Here is a 16,060-nt window from a genome sequence, read left to right as displayed (position 1 = left end):
TCATCAAAGATCTCGGATTACTGCTAACACAGTATCAGTTCATGTTCGTCCTCAACCCACTCTACTATTGTCGTCGTCCATACCTTTGCGGGCCAATTCTTCCGCGAGTAAGTTGGTGGACAAGTCTATGTCGGATGCTCCAGGCATTCAATCTATTATTCGTGATGCTACATCGGTGGTGGACCTTACGGCCTTTTCCTCTGCGTCCAAAGATTTACCTCCGGAAGTGCCCATTAGTGTCAAGTCGCAGGCACCTCTCCCGCTAAATCTGCTGTTATATCTTGCCCGGATTTAATTTATATTTCGTCGGATGATGAATCGCCAGTCCCGAAGTTACAAGAGTGCTCCCGAAGTTCAAATTTGGCAGTTTCCGATCCACCCAATCGCGACATGTCAAAATTTACCTCGGATCTTGATGGCAATATCTCCTCAGTTTCCAACTCGTCGCGCACTTCATGCCATAAAAAGCAAACGTCCTTTTATGGTAGCCCAATTCGTCACTCTGTGAATCTAATTGATTCACCTGTCTACTTGCCTCCAGTTCTAACTAGCTCAACTCAGGCATTTCCGGATAAAAGGGTCCGATTCGCAAGGCCAAACAAGAAGTATCACTCCAGTCGGAACATCACAGGGTCTGTTCTCCCAATGGTGCTGTGGGTTATACAAGGAATTTCACCCGTTTCCCGAATGTAAACTCGTATCGGATAACCCGTTGCGACGAAATGAAAATTTAACTCCTCTACTTCTTTCGATGGTTGTGATTGTTATACTTAAACTCTGTTTAAAAACTCTTAATTTCTTTAATTACTCAGCCGTTGAGTCTTTTCAGTCTTTTCGCCTTAAATTGTCATTAATGCCGTTACTTTTGTAAAATTCATATGTTTGATTGGAATTTTCCCTAGAGGGGGAAATGTGGTGCGGTGTTATTTAATGGGTAGTGATTGACATTCTATCTTGAAAAAGTTGTAGTTTTTTTAATTAAAAGCAAGAAGCATAAGCTTGCGGTTATTAATGAGCTGCTTGTGGTCAGTTTTTTTGACAAATTTGTTGCGTAACATTTGTTTGGAAGCAATTAATTCCAAGTCTTGTTCACATGCTTTCGTTCCTGGCAAAATGTTAGAATTAAAAATTGACAGAAAACGTTTAAATTAATATCAAAACTTAGAATTTATGCCATTTGGGGAAAAAATTCAATTTTATGCCAATTGTGATTTATGCAATTTGGGAACTTACCGTTGTAAACCATTATGCAAAACTGTACCGTGAAAATTACTTTCTTGAGCTCTCTATAAGGAACCTCTGTTATGTCTTTGATAAGGAACTAAATGTATCTCTTTGTTGGTGTTTTGTCAATTTGCCCTCTTGTAACGAGCATGGTTGCTCGTGGAACTCAAACCTCCACAACTATTTATCGCATTTTTGAATAAAATCATACAAAAAAGTTTAGCCACTTGTGCCACTTTGACACATAGATATTTATTAATCAAATTTTCCTACAAAGGTGTCGTGCGGTGTTATTCATTGTTACTGATGACGTCATTCTAATCTTAGTCGTTAATCTATTGTTGGTTATCAAGGTCGCTATCGACCTGTCAAACATCGGTTCAATTCTATGCAAGCTTATTCACTCACTCTCTAGTCGACCTATGAAAGATTTAAGCAGACACAATTTATTGTCATGACATGATTTGTTAAAGTACTTATTTATTTATATATCAAGATGAAGTAAGTCTTGGCTAGATATCTCAGTCCTTTAAGTTATCACAAAAGGTCATTTTCGTTTGCTGGAACTTTTATGTTATTGTCATCAAACAACCCTGCCGAAGTTCTTGTCCCATTGCAGAACTGCCGACATTATTTACATGTCTGGCATAAAAACAGTTCTATTCACAGTTTTAAGGCTACTAAGTGCCACCAAAATTCACCAAAAATCCTCAGTACGGGCAATCAAAATCCAATAATCAAGTTCATCAGTCAAAGTCCAAAAATATCTTTCATTGTCGGCTAAAAGCATCAATTTGTCATCAATACAATTTTATGTTGTCACCGAACAGGGTGCAATAAAAAATGAATAACCAAGTTCATATTTTTTTAGCAGGTTGAAAAAAGTTTGAAGTTTTTGATAAGTTTAGAGCGAAAACTTTCAAATAAAATTTATAAAATGCCTTTAAAAAATCTGAGCTGTTTGTACAGCGCTTGGTTGCTTTTGTTACATGCAGCGCGTTTTTTTAGTACAGAATTTATAAATTTTCCGATGGTTCACCTTTTTTTTACCCTTTTCAAAAATTCAAAAACCACAGAGAAAATTTATTTACAAAACTAATTTTTTTAAACTTATTTACTAATTTGGTGATAAAAATTTACAGCAGGCTGCTCTTCTCTAATATTAGTGTAATCAAGACAAAAAAAACTGAAAACTAAACTGGCAAAAAAAAGATTAAAAAGCTCAATTCGAAACAATTATTTTACTGAAAAGCATGCAGCATCCGTCTAATGACTCTTAACATATCAAAAAGTTATCGTTTTTTGTCCGCACTTATTGTCTGCTCCTGCTCTACAGATTCCAATTGAACTATTTTCGCATCGTGAAAAAACTTCTACGTATATTCCAACAGAACTATTTTTGCATCGTGATAAAATCTGTAGCGTGCAAGTCAGGTTCTCATCATGTTAGTAAAGTATAATTAATTAAAGATGGACCAAAAATAGGACATAAAACACGCAAAAAACTGTGTGTCAGCAATTACTATGTTGCCTTAGACTAATTTTTTGTCAAATGGCTTGAAATACAGGATATATTGAATAAATCTTCTGAAAAAATTTAGTCGCGTTTTCTTGTAAGAATTGCGATGAATGAAAAACCTACAAAAATCGCAATAAATCAAATCAATTTGCAAAAATATGTAGATCTTAAAAAGTCCGTGAAATTTGCCTAGGATTTGGAAAGATCGAAATGACGAATAATAACCTTCGAAAAGACGAAACGGTCGAAAGGTCGAAACGACAAATAAAACCCAGGAGAGGATATTTTTGACTCCTGAGACCTAGTTGAAATCGTGCCAATTACGACATTTACTTCAACGATGGATAAAACTTCAAAATACGTAGAGGCACGAATCAGAAAGAGAAGCAAGGTTCACTCTATCGCAAGAACGAAGTAGCTTCTATGAAAATCGATCAAAAGCGGGACCCAAAATTCGACAAGATGAATTCAACCCAAGCTTTCTGGTCATTAAAAATGATATAAAGTTTTCGATAAAAAATTGCATATCGTAAATTTTTTTATGTATGAAAAATATAAGACAATCATTTTGTCATAGAAAAAAAAATAAAATTTTCAAAAATCACCAAAAAACGTGCCTGGGTACTTTTAAAAAGATTTGCATAAGTATATGTAAGATGAAGGGCATTTTGGCAATCAAAATCATGATTTTTAATTCCGTCGGAAAAAATGCTTATCATATAGTTTTCATACATGAAATATGTATGATATGCATTTTTTCATAAACAAAAACAAATTAGTAGCATAATCAACATAATCTTGATAATTAGAAGCAAAGAAACTATATTCCATACTGCGTTCCAAAATTTTCCGAAAAAAAATTAAAAAATAAAATGAGCTTGCTGGTTGCTCTTCAATAGATTAGTCGAGTTTTTGTTTTCAGCGTTGACCCGTTAAAAGATCACAAATAATTTTTTGTCAAAGAGTTTAATTCGTGATTTTATTTCTTGTTGTTCTTTTGGTGTTTTTATTTAAAGTTTTTAATTTTAGAGGTTTTTTATCATCCACTGACACGCCAGAAGACAAAGTGATAGATTTCGCTTATGTTAACGTATCAATTATGACAAGTAACCTCCTTCAACCATCTTGGAAAGTTAAATATGACGGGATTAAATCTCGGCTTACGCGTAAATATCGTGAAAAATATCACGCGTTAATTGTCTTTAAATTGGCAATCCTTAACTTTCTACAACTTTACGAAAACCGATTGCAGGTGAACAATTTTGAAAAAATTCCATAAAATGGTTGCCTATAAAGTCGAAGGTTGTCTGGAGAAAAAAAAACGAGCACAATTATTCAGTCACTTTCTTCAAAAGTCGGAATAAAAACAATCCTGCCAGCGCTTTCAACTGCCCAAAAATCTTTTTTCCTATGCTAGTTTTTCACAATGAGACTTTTTTCTGATTCGATGCAGCATTATTTTTCCGACTTTTGAAGAATGTGACGGAACCCCTTGGTGCTCGGGGTAGTTTTTCTCCAGACCAATTTTGAATATTTATCAAGCCATTTTTGAGGAATTTTCTATGCTTCATCTGGAAAGTAATAATGTCCCAAGTTCAAACTTAAAAACATATCATCATTATTGGTAAACTCATGGGGGTTTAAAAACTATCAATTTGGCCAATTTAGGATAATTAAAAAGCAATATATTTCGTGCTATTTATGCATAATCGGCAAATTAATTGTTCCAAATTGAATATTAAAGCAAGCAATTTTCTCAGGCTAATGCGATACAGGCTCAAAATATGTCAGTTTATACTTTACATATCGTGAGAAGGTATTAAATGAAAAACAAAAATAAAAAAAATCAATGTTTTAAAGTTCTTTCAAATTCTGTTATCAATTTTTGACAAAAAAAATTATTAACTTTAGAAGCGAAAACTGTTTAGTATCTTAATACAGAAAAACACACGAAAAATATTCATTTGCTTTTTTTATTTGTTTTTCATTATAAAAAGCAAATTGTAATTGTTGAAGCTCCTTATAATGCTATTCTACCATACTCAGCGGCTTGCGTAGAATTCTTTCAGGGGAATTTAGAAAAACAAAATGTGAAAAAAAAATTACACATTAAAAATAACATAAAGTGACAAATCAGCAATTTTTGAACTACTTTATAATAATATTTTATGAAGATTATAGAAATTGAAAAGTAGAATCGTTTGATGAGTCATGCAAATCAATTATTCAGTTTCACAGATTTAATAAAGAGAATCAAGGACAGCCTTCCCGCACTGACAGAAATGGTTTCCGGTCGATTTAAATTCCTTCTTTGTTGATCTTAAATGAGATGCTTCATCGCGAAAAAGATTGCTCGGCCGTTTAGACTGTGACTGGCAAGCTGGCAAAACTTCGCATGAGCGCGTACATCGAGGGCGTTAGAATTTTTGAACCTTTGAGCTACAGTTTCATTTGAAGGCCGAGGGAGCCGATACCTTGCCGGATCTTTTCAAGCCTCAGATTCAGAATATAATTTGGGAATAAGTTCGGAATGGAGGTCTATCTTTTGTTCAAAACCAGTCGCACATGTAACCATGTTAATGTCGTAACCATTTAGAAAACCAAATGTTTCATCAAAGACTGTTATTCGAGTTTTCGGTGTTAGTTGCTAAAGAACCGCCTATTCTCGTTTGTATTGTTCAGAAGTTAACGCTGGTACTTTACAGACATGCCAAACACGCATGTATACTTTCTGCCGGCTGGTAGACAGTTAGATTAAAAGGCTTCTAAGACTTATCAAAAAGTCGAAAACCATTGGTCCGTTCTCATTTTTCTCTGGGTACTTTGTTTCTGACCTATTTCGAGAGGACAGCTGATCCTTGCGCTTTAATGTAAACCATACTAAACTGGGCTGCAGGTGCAAATTTATGAGTTCACTTATCAACCAACTCTGACTATCTAGAGCAATCTGACGGTTGTTAATATCATATCCTGTCTTTGAATAAGGTAAACATGTTAGCCAACAAAGGAGGTAATAAATTAAGCACAATTTTTTTTGTGACTTCAAGCGACATGATAATTAAGGTGAAATGGAGGGTTTTATATGTTTTTGGTTGATTTATGGATCCTAATTTTAGTCATTTTTGGAAACGAATTCGCCACCAGATGTATCCTTTATGGTTGAAAATCTTAAAATGATTGAAGTTTCAAATCAAAATGTGTGACTTTATCTCAGCAAAAACTTTCCGATCTTCTCACTTATTTTGGAAAGATGACTGATTTGACGCTGACAAATTCAGCAGACAAGATGTATATTTTCAAACAGGCGCGGATCAAGGAATTTCTCGAGGGGGGCGGACTTTCAAAAAAAAAATTGAAAACTTTGTCGACCTTTTTTTAGGTCGACAAAATTGATTTTGTGAGCTCTACGAAACCGCTATAAAGACCCTAATTTGACCAAATTTTCTGCGCCTGAGGCAAATTTTTGAAAAAAGGCCAAAAAAGGCGTTTTTAGGCACTTTTTGGAAAAAAATCGACCAAAAAATTGCGTTTTGTTCGGCGCACGCTCCCCCTCAAAATTAGTATAGATTGGCGCCAAAGGCGCCTTTAGATAAAAATTAAAATCAGTCAGCCAAAAATGGATATCTTAAAATAGTAGAAAGGGAGGACCTTTGGGTCGGCTGGGGGTCGAACCCCTGAGAAGGCGGCGTGCAAACCCCCCCGGCCCCCCTAAATCCGCTACTGCTTTCAAACGTATATCTATATAAAAAAGGCTGATTTGAAGGAAGCGGGATGGACGCCCTCTCCCTCCATCAGTGACTCGATCCCCTGCCAACACAAAAGGGAAAGGGCCCCCCCTCTGGTACTATTTAAGAATTCCCGTTTTGGCTGACCGTCTTTAAAATTTTTCTAAAGGCTCCGTTGGCGCCAATATAAAGTGATTATGAGGAGAAGTTTTCGACAAAAAAAAACTTTGTCAACATTTTCCTTAAAGTGCCCAAAAATGGCTATTTTGACCTGTTTTTCGCAACAATTTGCCTGCAGCGCAAAGAGTTTTGTCTAAACAAATTGCTGGTCTGCTTGTGTTCTGTTAGCACTCGGAATTTTCAATATGATCGACCTAAAAAAATCGACAAAATTTTTAAAATCATAGATCCGCTTCTGCACATCCCGTACATAAGAAAAACATTAAAATCAGAACTGTACAGCTTTAAAACAGCAAAATGTACAGTTTTATGTACAGCTTTAAATACTGCTAATAAATACATACGTGCTGAACATAAAAACATACAAGACTGCTCGTATCAGGACGAAGCCTTGAATGTTCCGACTGCCTTTTATGGTTTATGGAGCAGCATTAATAACATTTAAAAAAATAAATGAAATGAAAAAAATGAATTTTTTTTCTAAAATTTGAAATTTTTTATGAAAATCATCCCCATCGGGCCATAAAAAGTACAAAAGGATAGATTTTGCTCTTTGTAACAAACCAATTAAGTCAAATAAGCTTCTTTAACCAATTTGGAACGCTTTCTAAGACGGATTAACTCTCCGCTTATGCATTAATAGCACGAAATATATCGCGCGTTAATTGTCCCAAATTGGCCAAATTGCCAATCTTTAAACACCCGTAACTTAACAAAAAATGATCACAGGTGGAATATCTTTTCAAATTTGAGTTCAGGACAACAATACCTTTGGAATGATATAAAGAAATTCCGTCAAAAATGGCTATTTAAAAAGTCGTAACCAATCAGTTATGGCAAATAAGCTTCGTTCAACCAATTTGGAACGATTGATAAGACGGATTAAATCTCCGCTTACGCGTTTATAGGTGAAATATCTTCGCAAATTTAAGCTCAGGACAACAATACCTTTTGAATGATTTTTAAAAATTCCGTCAAAAATGGCTAGTTAAAGAGTCGAAATTTGTCTGAAGAAAAAAAACCCACCCCGAGCACAAATATTCCGTTACATTCGTATCGAAAGTCGGAACAATAAGTGCTAAACATATGCGTGCTGTAGTTCAAATTGGTTTTCAACTAGCGTTTACTTGTTTGATTTGGTTATTACTTTTTCCTCTACTTGATTGAACTCATGATAAAAACTTGATTCTAAAAAAAACTTAGACAATTAGCATGATCTCATCAAATAATCATCATCATCGTTCTCTTCGAAAACATTCGGATCAAAAATTTCCCAAATTTTGATAAAATTTTTTTAAAAAGATGATGACGGTCGCAGCAAAACTTTTAAAGCAAAAGGCCAATGAGACAAAAAAATACATTTTGAAACGTTTTGTTTCAAAACAAATTATTGACCAACAGTCTGAGTAGTCAGGGTTTTCCCTTATCCTTGCAGTATTTTTTTTTCATTTCGAAAGCTGTCAAAAATTAAATCATTGATGTGTTTCAGGCACAGCAGAACAAATACCACGAGGCATTGCAAACCAATTTCATGAAATGATGAGGAAAACACTCGAATTTCATCGATTAGGCGAAAGTGTTGATATTTTTTTTTCAATTTGAGTGCTCTTTTGAAATAAATTATGCAGTTGTTCAAAAATAAAAAACATTAAAAGGTTTTTCGAGCATCGAAGTTTGACGAGTCGAGGCGTTTGTAAAGCAAGTTGGATCATTGCTGATATATTGCAGAGGTGAATCAGGTCTGATATATTTCAGTTGTCAGAGCTGGTCAGATCTGCATCAGATCTGCACAGGGTTAAATTAGACATGCTGCAGATCTGATGCAGGCATGGAAAAATTCAGATTTTACCCTGATCAGGCCTGATTTTTGATAGTGAGCTCGGTACCGGATACATATACCACTTTCAAGTTATGACCACGCGCCGTGAAATTACGAGTTTCGTACTTTTTCACAAAACCGTTATAGTTAATTTTTGAATGCAACTTGATTAATGCATTGGCTGGGAGCTAACATTTAGAAAGCGCTCTAAAATTCATCGGTAGTTCTTTGGAAATACTTACCGCGTAGTTTTCATCATAACTTTGCATATGTTTTGACTTAATTAACCTTTGATAGGGAGCACACGTGAAACAAACGCGCAACTAGGGTGAAGTGCTAAGTTTTCGACCTATCAGTAGAAATAACGGTAACTCGAGGTCCACTATGATTTACAACCCTTGATTGTCGGTCAAGAAAATTAACCTAAAAAAATTGCACATAGGTCTTAATGAGGTGCAAAAAGTGGTTCGTCCCTGATGTCGGTACTTCGTATGTCGGTACTTTTCATAATGGAAAAGATCTTGCCCCTCCCCCATCTCTTTTTAGCATCAGTTTGGTGATGTAACGATGACTTTTTCAAGTTGCTTGAGGGTGAGGCAACAGTACCCAGCCCAGAAAAATAACCAAAAAAAATTGCATGTAGTTCTTAAGCAGGGGCACAACACCGGTTCGCCGTGATGAGCTGTACAGCTCGTATGTTGGTCCTATCCCTCGTGGATAAATGATCTTAAAGGTTTCATAAGGAGATCAAATATGTTTGTTATGCCTTAATTAGTCCATGTGCCATCTTTCATAGCAATCGGAAAACGTGAACAAAAAATTTCTTGTAAGAACTTGCAGGTGGGGAAAAGGAAAAGATCGATGAAGTCAACTTAATTGAAATGAATTTAGCCATTTATTTCACTGATTGGTGACTCACTGGATCCAATTACAGAGCTGTTGTGGTTTAAAGTGAGCAGGTTAGTGCAGTTCACATAGCCACTAGACACTTGTCTGGTGCGATTGAGACAGAGACACTTGTCTGTGATGTGGTACTCTGTGAAGTCCATTGCTATTCTACTGTTGTTCCTCTGAGACAGAATCATGGCCGTCATCATAGCCACTGCAACACACACAAAAAACAATAGAACTTTTTATGATGTATACGAATGTAGAAAAAGTAGCCGAATGTTAGCGAGTCAAAACTTAAATATTTTTTTTCTCGAATTTTGCATTATTTGTCGCAGTGACTTCACTCCCTTTCCCACCAGGAACTCGGGAAATTGAAACCCTCACCGCCCAAAGGACCGTCCCATTAGTACTATACTGACAATAACTGCTTGTGGAAATTTTTCTCTAAATTATCTGGTTTCCACGTCCATAACGGTTCCTTCGGGAACTTTTTGATGAAAATGAATGCCCGTATAGTATCGGTGATACTGTAGATTTTGACTTAAGCAATTTTAAAAAAAAGCCCAAAACTGCATTTTTGTAACTGCATTTAAAGCAAATCAGTTCAACTCTATTCCATGCCATCATTTAATCCATGCCACTGACCACCGCTAATATATTCCTAAAAATTTCTTGCGCTTCCTAATCAACAAAAATTCCTACAAGAAGTTTAGAGAGGAACAAGCTCAGAAATACAAAAATTTTTACGCAACACCTTTCGAAATCCTATTTATGGTTTAATTTTGCAAAGACCAGCAGCAGAAAAATTTGCAAAATTAACCCTGCATATTTTTAAAACTGCGAGAGCCTGAATAAATTTGGGAAAAAATCAGACTCTGAGTTTGGTAATCTGGTAGTTTTGGCTACCTTCCAAACTATTAGGCTTCATAACAGACTTCTGGTATCTATAGTTCAAAGCGAACAAAAACAATCAATTGGTCACTCACTGACGTACGGTGCAAATGTGTTAAAAGTATTCGGACAGCTTGACTTGGAGCACCAATGTGTACGTGCGCCATAGCATTTTGTGCAAAAAAATAACATCTTCTGATAAAAATTTTAATGAAGTTTTAAGCTGTCGTGCTTTATAACCAGACTTGCCCACTGAACTTCGTAGAAGGAACGGTGCAAATGTTTAATAAGTACTATCATACCCGTCTTGCAAAAAATTAATTGCTCTTCTGATCAAGCTATTCAAGCCTGAAACTTTAAACAATTTCAAGTTAAGCCATGTTCTAAATCGGTTTTTATAAATTTTAACTTTAAATGCCGAAACAGTTTAAGTTTTTCTCAGCAAGCTATTCAAGCTGTGACTTTTGAAATATTTCAAGTTGTTTCTCAGACCTAAGTATTTTGCGAAAAGTTAAAAAATTTGTATGAAAGCTATTCTATTAACGACATATTTTAAGATACTTAAAAGACCAATTCGGTTCGCAAAAGATTAAAGTTTTTCCAATCATGGAGGTTGCTGTTTTTTTGTGATTCATTAAAAACTGAATAGAAAATGTAAACGGCAAGTTTTAGATAAAAATTAGGCAGGTACTGTCTAGCCTTAAAGTTGAACTGAGTTCTGTTTTTTTTTGTCCCAGACTGCAAAATATTCGATGATCGCTCTGAATTTGAGAAAAACTTTGTTAAATTCAAGCTAAAAAGAAAACACATGGAAATCTATATAAGTGTTTGATGATTTTTAGATTGACTATCTTATCCCAGATTTCATCAACTTTGTAGCTAGTTGTCATTTTATCTATCAATTTGTTTAAGTGCTGGGATATAAAATAAAAATTTTCCACCTCATCTACATAACTAAGCAGAAATAAGGATTCCAAAAAAGAAAAAATAGATGAAGTGCGAAAATTTTTTACTCCGAAACCATTTTTTAATCCAACGAAAGGAAAACTTGGTACTCGATTATCGACCCCCATTTTTTTGAAATAATATACTTGTAAAGCTAGAAAGTGTTGATTTAAAATAAAAAATATAAAATATACAAATTGCGGGAAAAAAAAGTTTCGTCTCAACTAATTTTAACAAACCTATCAACAAGTCAACTATAACAAATCAAAAATGCTCATTTGACAATTCACTCTGTTTTTGTTTAAATCACTTTGTTTTTTTTTCATCTTTTTGCTCATTTTAGTTGGAGTTACCAAATAGAAAAAATCTGCAGACTAAAAATAGTTCTATACATTGAAAAAAAGCTTGGTCGAAACCAAACCACTGACTCCAATGAGGTTAATTTTTCGAGTTCAGATAATCAATAAGGTGTGAAAATTGATCGCATTTTTTTCTGGCAGCCAAAATAAATATGGTTTTGTTTGTTTGTTTTTGTGGTTTATATGAATATGAAGTAATCAAGAGTGTTAAATTTCAAAAGTAGCGTAAAAACGTTTCACAACCGGAAACAAAACCCTTTTTTTATCGACTTTTTCTCAATTTGCGCTGCAATCTGTGTTCGGCTCAAATCATTACAGATCGGGGGCAAGTGATCAAATTTTTTGTAAGAAAAACAGTTTCAGTTGCTTGTTGACTGTTTTAATTTTTTAATTGCTCAATCATATGTTTTTTGATTTGCAAGTTCAACTTTGAACGGATTATAACAGTTGTTTTTTGAATAAATATAGCTATTCAATTTTTTTTAGTTGATATATTTTCATTTTTTTTTTCAAAATTTAATGCCAGTCAAGCGATCACCATTGATTTTTTTTAGTGTTGTTGTCCTTGTTCAACAGTGTTTTGAAAATACTTTTCAACCTTTTGCATTATTGTGCTTCGGTGCTTTTGCACTGAACCATTTTGAATCGGAAACGCATATAAGTCATCGCATATTTTATGGTGTTTTAAATCATTCCAATCACAATCACACTTATTGCTTGTAACTGCAAGTAATAATCAGGTCAAAAACTTTCTTTAAAGTCTAGATTGATTCGCACTTCATATTGAAAATCAAATGAATTACCGGATACTTTGTCTGTTCGATTGCAACGTTTCCTATTCAATCACCGCATTCTAATCCCAGAACAAATCACGTCGAATTCAGTTTTTCGACTGTCATGTAAGCATCATTACGTGCCAAATTAGGCGCTTATTTTCCATGGGCTTTATTATTATGCAAATTGTAGTCTGAAAAAAGGTCAAACAATACAAATGCATTTTTTCTTTGAATAAACCTCCTAACTTTACACCTAAAATTGTCAAGAGGCTATACAAGTTATTGGCAATTTTATTGGCAATCAGTTTGCTTGAGCCCTCATATGCTCTTTTTGCACCACTGGAGACTCTATGGTAGCATCGATTTTTCAGAAAGTAAGGCATCTTATTTGAAGTGCTCCGCAATGACAAAAATGGATAGCAATTGATAATAATCTTACAGGAAACAGTTTTTTTATATAGAAAACAATGATTCCTGGATAGACCTTGTTTAGACAAAAAAATATGAGCTAAATGTAAAGAACTGTAAATGAGCGAAAAAAATCTTATATATTCATTTTGAAATTATCTGAACTCTGAATCTGTTCGTATATTTTGAAGCAAACTCTATGGTTCCTGGTTGATTTTTTCTAAAATTTAAATTGAACATAGAAAGTTCCAGACAAATTCAGACCACAATCATTTATGAAACAATAAAACGATACTTTTATCTTTTTTTCCTCAATTTGAATTGCTCTCTTGCGCTTGGTTTGAGCAGATACATTCAAGCTTTCCTAGAACGCTATTAAGAATTCTAAGTTAGTATAGAGTCAAAATACCACAGTTAGTTTTGCAAAATTCTTAATAAACATTAAAAAAATCACTTTTTAATCTTTTTTTTAAATGTTTTTTTTTGCAGATTCAATTTTGATAATTCAATTCTACATGGCGGAAAAGCGCTAAACTGAGCTCTAAAACTTTTTTTTTGCAAATGAAAACTAAATATTTTAACTTAAAAAAAAACTAATTGTTTTTTATTTTTGACCTTTTTTCGTTACTAATTCGCTTTCTGGCTTCAGTCCAAGCTAAAAAAAATCCAAAGTTAGAACCCATTTTTTTCAACAGTGAGAAATTTTTTTTGAAAAATTGATTGAAACGCGAATAACATAAAGCTTGAATATGTCTATCACTCGACCAATTCTGATGATTTTTTGAGTTACTCAATTTTGGGTTAAAGAAATTTAAAAACACAAATTATAACCAGGGTATATAGAGCTTGCAACGGTACCCGTGTTTATTCGGGCTTAAAGGTACAAAATTAGCTTTGTATATTTTATTGAGCTCAAAACTAGTGTTCAACTAGTGGTATTTTTCAAATATACACAGCATTGACAGCCTTTAAAAAATATCCAACGATAAACTTTTGCCCACAAGAAATTTTCAAAACAAAAACAGATCAAATTATTTTAATCCCTAAATTGACAATAAAGGTCATCAGCAACTAATTTATGATAACACAAAAAAAAACATTTAGAAAGCTTTAGTAAACTTTATAGAAGAAATTTTAAATATTATTTGAAAGCATCAGTATTATATCGTTACAGAATTTACATCAATTTTAGTTGGAAGGGCGCAAAGTTTTTTTTCGGGCGAAATTAAGCGCAATAACGTGTTTAGGGAAGCGGTGAAGAAGTGGCTAATAATAGAGTGGCAACCTAAAAGTAATTGGTTCGAGGCCTACCATAATCCGGTTTTGTTGCTTGAAGGCGAGGCAACGTTACCCAGCGCACAAAGATAATTAAAAAAATGCCTATGGTTCTTAATCAGGCGCCCATAACAGATCTCCATTAAGAGGCGAAGAGATCGTAAGTTGGTAATTTCCCTTAGGGATAAACTGTCCTAAAAGACTGGCTACCTAGCTGAATAATTAATCAGAAGTTAAATTTTTGTTTGCTCGCTAGGTAGACCCAGTAAAATTAAAGTTAGTACCACATGTATTCTGATATGACTTTTGCATTTTTTTTCCAAAATTTGCATTTTAACTAGCAATTTTTCACTGGGCTTTTTATATCATCTGAAAACTACACGGGTTTGGCTGATTTGGTATCATCAACGCGCGAATATTTTTGTCCTATCAAAGCTTAAGACAATCGCTGTATACTTATACGGGTTCAACCCCTCTTAATACTGACAAAAACAACAGAAAAGTGAACATTGCTTAAGAAAAGGCCCTTCAATATAGTAGTTGAAAATCAAAAATTGGTTGATTCGACCAGTTTCAAAGTTTCAAAGAAGATGTTTGTTTTTTGTGTCTGCATTATACTATTGCAATTGACTGAATTTGTAAACAATTTGAGACGTACCTGAGCTCTCATGGTGTCCTTCCGGGTTGTAGATGACGTTGATGGAAGACACTGGGTTGTTCTGTTTCTCCAGGAACATCCTGATCTGTTGACCGATCGTGAACACCAGCAAAACAACAAACGCCCCACTTAGGAATATGATCAAGTTGTAATGCATCTCAGGAGCGTTCCAAAATCTTCCAGATGTTTCCAGAAGCGTCAAGATTTTTCAGGAATGTTCCTCAAAATCGTATCTGATTCTTCAGACGTGCAACAATCTTCAGAATATTTCCAGAATCGTCAAGATTGTCGCTGAACTTCGAGATATTTCGACAATCTTCAAGATGTTGCGAGAATCTTTGATATCTTCAAATTCCGAACACTTCGAAGACTTAGCAGTAGTTCAAAGTGGATTTGACCTATAAATCAGAAAAATACATGCCATGTGATTGGATTTTTAAGGCACACTGCTAAAATTTTATAAAAATAACCTTAGAGTTAAAACAAGCTGATGATGTCATCAGCGCATTCCGAGCACTGATGTAGTTAATCTGGACGGCTATATTGTGGGACGAGAGTGCTTTTTGCAATTTTTGATTACCATATAGGTTATAAGTTTATTTTTTCCTCAAGCTAGAGGAAATTAAAATTTTCGAGTACTGCTTAACCCTAAAACAATACTTCCACAGCGCGTGGATTAATACGATTTAAGTTTGTACTGATGCTATGGAATGCTTTTCCGTACTGATAAAACTGGCTCGTGATTGGTTTTTCTGAGATAATATGAAAATGCCAAAAAGGGGCCATATTATAATCGCTTGTGCGGTTTTGCCTAAAATTACTGGATATACAGTTAGATATACACTTTGCAATTAACCTTTACCAACTATCTGTTTTCTTACTTCAACATAAATCACCTGAAAGTTCATCGAAATCGATCGAAAAAGATTTGAATCGCTTTAGTTGATCTGTGTTTGTTTGGAATTGTTTAGATTCTGTACATCAAAATAGTTTCACAGACTAACGCAACAGCTCTTGTCAACGTTTTTATTGTTCCGACCATTGAAAATGGGCTGGAACTTCGTATTCGGGTGTGTTGTAGTTTTTTTGTTTTCAATGCGAAATCAGGTGCCTCAAACAATCATCAAAACTTTTGCCGTGATACAAATAATTTTGTTTTGTTCTGATTCAAAATAAATATATCTATGTTTTTGTTCCGCACTTTAATTACTGTCAATAAAACCTAACTTGCTTATATTGACCTTTTCGGTTTGGGTTTTTGAAAAAAGTAATGGGATTATTTGAGCCCGGTCTGGTTTTTATCCCCAAAAAGAAACTATTCACAAAATTTAGCGTTCTTACCGCTAAATTTTCTACCATCTGGAAGAAATTGAAATTCGCTTGCGACATT

At 34.4% G+C, this 16,060-nt stretch overlaps 1 protein-coding gene across 9 annotated transcripts in view; it reads right to left on the bottom strand.

Annotated features, from left to right (window-relative positions):
• Nucleotides 1-16,060, bottom strand: part of LOC134855423 (uncharacterized) — a 103,194-nt gene that overhangs the window by 33,131 nt on the left and 54,003 nt on the right. For all 9 annotated transcript variants that reach the window (XM_063871971.1, XM_063871950.1, XM_063871986.1 and 6 more), the window contains 2 exons: nucleotides 14,671-15,068; nucleotides 9,387-9,569 (listed from right to left, as the gene is read on the bottom strand). In XM_063871971.1, the coding sequence (XP_063728041.1) occupies nucleotides 9,387-9,569; nucleotides 14,671-14,827 (340 nt within the window). In that variant the 5' untranslated portion in view covers nucleotides 14,828-15,068. The remainder of the gene's footprint in view (nucleotides 1-9,386; nucleotides 9,570-14,670; nucleotides 15,069-16,060) is intronic.

This window comes from Symsagittifera roscoffensis, chromosome 1, assembly GCF_963678635.1.
Source record: "Symsagittifera roscoffensis chromosome 1, txSymRosc1.1, whole genome shotgun sequence".
NCBI lineage: Eukaryota > Metazoa > Xenacoelomorpha > Acoela > Convolutidae > Symsagittifera > Symsagittifera roscoffensis.
This window is presented reverse-complemented; position numbering and strand designations above follow the sequence as displayed.